Genomic DNA, 6,000 nt, shown 5'->3' with positions numbered 1-6,000 from the left:
AGCCCTACCACAATGCTCTTGTGTGTGAGTTTCCACTGGTTCAGACAATGGTTTAATTCCCCTGCCAAACCTCCTTCCACGGAATTACAGAACACAGTGTCCTTTTAAACAGTCTGCAGGCTGTGGGAAGTCCAGAGTTTAAATTCAGAACCTCATCCCAGTAACATAGGCTATGAAAATGTGCACTATGCATCAGGCCAAGAGAAGTAAAAATGTGATACATTCTCAGCAACACAGCCATTTTTACTATGGACCACAGGAGTTCAAAAAAACAACCTTAGTTAACAAGAGACCTAGTCGCTAACAAAACATCATGCTATTGGAGATACAAGAGAGGCCAATCACAATCACCAGAATAAAACGGTAACCAAAAGAAAGAAAACCCAACAGCACTGCTAAATGCACTGTGGGAAATTCTCTGTAGCAAACCTATAGTGGTAACATCAGTGAGTGTGAATGTGTGTGTGTGTGCACGTGTGTGTGGGATGTCCTTTTGCCTTTAAAACAAGTAAAAAGGATGTCCGGCTTTCACACAGCTCTCACGTCTCTTACACTTTTTTTTTTAAGGGGAAAAAATCAGTTTGTTCCAAGAACTGTGTGCAATAACGTGTTTCTCCAGCTATAGAAACAAGGACAGTTAACAAAACAATCTTCTCTGCAACACCTTTGCAAGTCACCTCCTTCCTCCATCCACACTCTCCGCGCTGCCTGGAAATCTCTGGCTTGTCCTTCAATAAATCCCCAACTTAGATTGTCAGAGGGAGGAGGAGAATTATGTATTGCTGCTGCTGCCTTTTTGTGATTTTTTTCTACTCACCCTTCCTCCCTCCCCCCAAAATATTGACTTTCAAAAGTCCCATTCCAGCTACTCCTCCCCCCGGAGGCTGTGAGGTCTCCTGTGCTCCACCCTCATCTCTTGCAGTCATAAAAACCAGGTTTTGATGTGTCTTTGGTTAAAAAACCCCACAAACAAGTAATACACAGCCCAGTGTGATCCTATTCCACCCTGGGGATGTCTAATGAGAGGGTATCTGAGTAGGAAGGAAGCATTGGAGACGAGCTGTTTGCTCAGTGGAAGTTGAGGTTCCTCTAGTTTACCCTGTCCATTCCCCTCCTCTCATACTGTGGTCGCTGGCCCGTACTGGAACAAAAGAGGGGATGTCTCTTTGATTCGGACATAGAACCGCCCCTCAGGCCAGGCATTGTGGAGAGAGAGGGGTAAGAAGTCATCGGGCAGCCACTGCTCGGTGTCGTCTGACACGAACACTAGTCCAAAGTGATCCAGCTGATCCTCGCTGTAGCAGAAGGCGTCTACATTGCCCAGCACATTCCGGGAGACCTCATTCATCTCCAGCACCACCAGCTTCACCACCTCTTCTGCCGACATCTGAGTGGTGATGTGCAGCTGCAGAAAGACAGGGGCAGAGAGACAGATGGTCAGCGGGGAATAAGAGAACCAGGAGGTGTCACAAGCCCGCAGGCATGAACCAATGCATCCTGGGCAGATCCCTTGCAAGTGAAAGGACTTAGGGACCTAGCCCCAATCCTGCAAACGCTTGCACACAATGTGAAGCATGTGCAGGATTAGGGCCCTAGCTGGGGGCTAATTCTGTCCTTCTTTGTCCTTGAGACAGTCTGATGGGGACTGCCCTCTGAATTTTAAATCACTGACAAGCAGCTAACCTCCTCTCAGCTTGGGGCTGTCAACTACGGTCTACACTGCGAGCTGGAGGTGTCATGACCAGCTCGAGGAGACATGCCCATGCTAGCTCTGGTCCAGCTAGTGCGCAAAGCACTGAGGGTAGCCATGGCAGCAAGAGCAGCAGGGGGGGCTAGCCACCTCCAGTACATACTCACTGTCTTGGATGGCGATGGACTCGGGGCAGCTCTAGCCTCTCCCACTTCGGGGGGCGACCCTCTACCGTTAGTGCACCAGCTGGATCAGAGTTAGTGTGAGTATGTCGCCTTGTGCTGGACATGACCTCTCCAGCTCCAAGTGCAGACCTACCCTGTCAGAGGCACAGGCTGGTCCCGAGGGTTTGAAGCAGGCAGCTCTTCCCATCAGCACAGGGGCGCCAAGCTCCCGTTTCCCTTGGTACACTCATGAGAGCTACGTGCAACACCCTGCAGTGTGGTGCGGTGCAGCTCCTCAGCCAGCCTGTGGGGCTAAGCCGCCTTGCAGCAGCTGAGCACCCAGCCCTGTGTTTTTAGCCTGGCATCCTTGGGGACAGCAGAAAATGCTTTAAAGCAGGCGCGTCCTGCCTTTGCAGCAGCAAAAGCCAGGCAACTGGACAGACCCCAAGGGGCAGGCTCAGTTTGCACAGAAAGTGATGGTCACTTTGAAAAGGAAAAATAAACTCAAAGAGTCACATTATCCTCTGCTTGTAACTCCCTGCTAGATAAATAGAGAGCACTCGTTATCTGCGCTCCCCTCGAGGGCCAGAAAAACCTGTAGACGTCAGTGCTGTCCTTCTCTGCAGTTACAAGGGCAGGAGCGGCAGAGGCTGCTCTGTCAGACCCGTCGCTTTCCCAGAAGAGTGAAAGAGATACTTTCAAAGGGAAAGAGGCTCCATGTCTTGAAGGGAGGAAGGGAGCCCACGCCAGAGAAGGGCCAGTGCGAGGGACAGAACACAGCCCTTCCCTGCTCAGACTTGGGAGAGATGCCGGAGAGAAGACTGAGGCTGAAGGAGTGGAGTAAGCCTGTGCTCGGGAGGGCAGAAGGGTACGGCAGGCTGAAGTCAGTTGATGGAGAAAGCTAGGAAGGGTCATTTGGAGCGGGATTCATAGATGGGGAGGAAACTGTCCTTACAGTGAAGGGAGAGTGGTCCCACTTCCGTGAGCAAGAGCAGCCTAGTTGCCAACTTCTTCAGAGTAAGAGAGGAGAGGACCCTTCTTCCTTCTCCCCACACAGGGGCCCCCTGCTGATTGCACAGCTACTTGGCCCTGGGGGCTGAGGGAAGGGAGGGGCTCGCTACATAGGATCAACTGGGGGAGGGGACGGGACACAGGATAAAGAGCGGGAATACTGCAGGGAGGATACAATGATGTAGGATAAAGAGCGGGAAGGCTGGGGAGGGGACGGTGACCCAGGATAAAGAGCGGGAAGGCTGGGGGAGGGGACGATGACCCAGGATAAAGAGTGGGAAGGCGGGGGGGAGGGGACGGTGACCCAGGATAAAGAGTGGGAAAATTGCGGGGAGGATACAATGACAGGATAAAGAGCAGGAAGGATGGGGGAGGATACAATGATGTAGGATAAAGAGCGGGAATGGTGCGGGAGGATACGATGACGTAGGATAAAGAGCAAGAAGGTTGTGGGAGGATGCAATGACATAGGATAAAGAGCAGGAAGGTTGGGGGAGGATGCGATGACATAGGATAAAGAGCAGGAAGGCTGGGGGAGGGACAGTGATTTAGGATAAAGAGCAGGAACACTGGGGAGGGGACGGTGACCCAGGATAAGCCATGGGATCACTGCAAGGGACACTGACCCAGGATACACTGTGGGAATGGTGACCCAGGAGAACACAGAGTCATAGAATCATAGAATATCAGGGTTGGAAGGGACCTCAGGAGGTCATCTAGTCCAACCCCCTGCTCACAGCAGGACCAATCCCCAACTAAATCATCCCAGCCAGGGCTTTGTCAAGCCTGACCTCAAAAACCTCTAAGGAAGGAGATTCCACCACCCCCCTAGGTAACCCCTTCCAGTGCTTCACCACCCTCCTAGTGAAAAAGTTTTTCCTAATATCCAACCTAAACCTCCCCCACTGCAACTTGAGACCATTGCTCCTTGTTCTGTCATGTTGCATTGCATCTAACTGTCGAATTAAACAACTCTCTAGTGGCCCAGAAAGGAGGCCGTGGACTATGGAGTGGTGGAGCATTAGAGGAGGGGAGGGAGGGAGGGAAGATGCATGCCCCTATCGAAAAGAGCTCCCTGGACACAGGGTTTCTGCACCGGCCAGTATCTCCATCAACCCCAGCTTCTGGCAAGGCTGCACGCATTGGGAACAGCACAGGCCTGTCTACCTGGCCCTTGCTCCTTAACTCTCCTGCCATCTCTAGCATCAGATCAGCCGCACTGGCACAGGAGAGGTGGGGTACTGCTGCCGACACAGTGGGTGTCAGCTCCTGTCATCTCAGCCTGCTGGGACGTCAGTGGCCATGCTGCACTGTGGAGCAGCTGTGATGGCAGCAGCAAGAGCAGAAAATATTAAGGAGAAAAGCCTCAGTGGGAAGGTTGGACAAAGGCAGTATTCTCAGGCCTACGGGCAAAGAGCCCCCTCATCAAGTGCTCCCCCCCAAGCCCTATTTACATCACCAAAGCTGGGCTTTATTGTTGCTGTTCGCAGCAGACTTTCCTGCTGCCCTGGGAGCACGGTGATACCTTAACGCTGGTCTCGTTGGACAGTCCGGTTTCGTACTGAGGACAGACCCGTAAGGTGGCTGAGCCTGGCTTCTTCCCCCGGTTTGCTATGTATCCTGGCTCTGGTGGCTCCTGGAAGGTGCGAGTCCACTCTGCTGAGCGCGTCCGGAAGACAGGTTCAGAGCTTTCAACAGCCCGGCTGTGCTCAGGGCTGAAAGCTGAGCCAGTCTCCAGCCTGAGCAAGCTGCACTGGCCCGCTGTCCTGGTTTCTGTTGGGGAGCTATCGACGGAGCCAGGACAGGACTTCCTGGCCACCTGAAAGAGGGGCTTGGGGAAATCCAAGCTGCTAGTGCGGACGCAGTAGGCCTGACGCTTCTCTGTGATGCGGAGGAGCTCAATCTGCCGGCTGGGGAGGACAAAGTCGCTGTCATACAGCTCTGGGGGTGGCCGGGGTTCCTCCGGGAGCAGCGGTGGGGCTTTGAGTTCATGGCTCTGCAGGACGTCAGGGGCACTGTCCCTCAAGGTTCGGGCAATTTTTCTGCCACAGCACTCAGGCCCCGAGGAGTAAACCAGGTCCAGCTCCTTGGGGCTTTGGGCCCTGCTGGAATCATAATCGCTGTCTGTAGCCAGGAACACCTCTGACGAGCCCTCCTCATCCGAGATCCCGTGGGAATCTGCTGGGAATGAAAAGGAAGAGTAGGGTCATCATTTCTCTGAGTCAATGCAAAAGGCCAGTGAAGCTGTCTGAGTATGATTTGGAGTCCAGGCAGCAAAAACCAGAAGGCATCACCCCCCTACTTTGTGCCTCTACCTTGGGTAAGTTGATTTAGTCAATGTCTGGCTGCAAAGGTCACAAGTGAGCAAATCTATGAGTCTGAAGGCAAGAAATAGCTTTATCCTCTAGGTTCCTGATTTCCAGCTTTTATTGACATTTACTAGTGAAAGCCTATGGCCAGAATTAAAATCAGAGCCACTAAATATCAGTTTGAACAACCAGAATGTGACATTTACCAGGTGGCTTCAGTCCTCCCCACTGCTGGCATTGTTCCAGCTCCCGGTCCTTTTCCCCTACACTGCACAGCTGGAGATGGATCTGTTCACTCAGCATGAGAGCTGCAGAAAAATGACGCTTTCTGAGCGAACATTCCACCCTCCTCCTTGACTTCTGGTGAACGCCCCCCAGACCATGAAGCCACTGTGTCGGAGTTCTCAAGGCCCACCTTTGACTCCTCCTTCCCAGGGCTGCTTGTTCGCTCATGGGCAGGGCCTACTTAACATGGGGCTCATGGTACTCATTCAGCTATGTAAATGCCACCCTGGCTTTGCAGCTGTCTGCTGCCTCTTGCTTTTCAGAGCCCTATGCACGGAGTCAGAGAAATATGCCAAGCCATCTGAGTGATCTGGAATCTAGCCTACCCCCTGATTCATGAACGCAGCTGTTGGCTATGTTGTGATTCCAGGCAGCCAATTGCGATGTGAGTCTCCAACCTAGCTCCTCAAACCTTTATCACTGGTGATGGTACTGGAGACAGGATGCACTAGATTTATTTTCCAGATCCCAGGTGGAGTCTGCAGTGCTGTTACTTAGAGGCACCTGTTATGACTTGTGAGCTGAGCCAACTGGGTATGAA

General features: G+C 52.5%; 1 protein-coding gene across 11 annotated transcripts in view; it reads right to left on the bottom strand.

Annotated features, from left to right (window-relative positions):
- Window positions 1-222: 222 nt before the first annotated feature.
- Window positions 223-6,000, bottom strand: part of LOC125644432 (ankyrin repeat and fibronectin type-III domain-containing protein 1-like) — a 575,682-nt gene continuing 569,904 nt past the window's right edge. For 10 of the 11 annotated variants that reach the window (XM_048868393.2, XM_075132890.1, XM_048868389.2 and 7 more), the window contains 2 exons: window positions 4,391-5,046; window positions 223-1,405 (listed from right to left, as the gene is read on the bottom strand). In XM_048868393.2, the coding sequence (XP_048724350.1) occupies window positions 1,118-1,405; window positions 4,391-5,046 (944 nt within the window). In that variant the 3' untranslated portion in view covers window positions 223-1,117. The remainder of the gene's footprint in view (window positions 1,406-4,390; window positions 5,047-6,000) is intronic. The other variant, XM_048868392.2, reaches the window with a different exon arrangement.

The sequence above is a fragment of the Caretta caretta genome, chromosome 10 (assembly GCF_965140235.1).
Source record: "Caretta caretta isolate rCarCar2 chromosome 10, rCarCar1.hap1, whole genome shotgun sequence".
Lineage (NCBI taxonomy): Eukaryota > Metazoa > Chordata > Testudines > Cheloniidae > Caretta > Caretta caretta.
The sequence above is the reverse complement of the archived record's forward strand: the minus strand, read 5'-3'. Positions and strand labels throughout refer to the sequence as shown.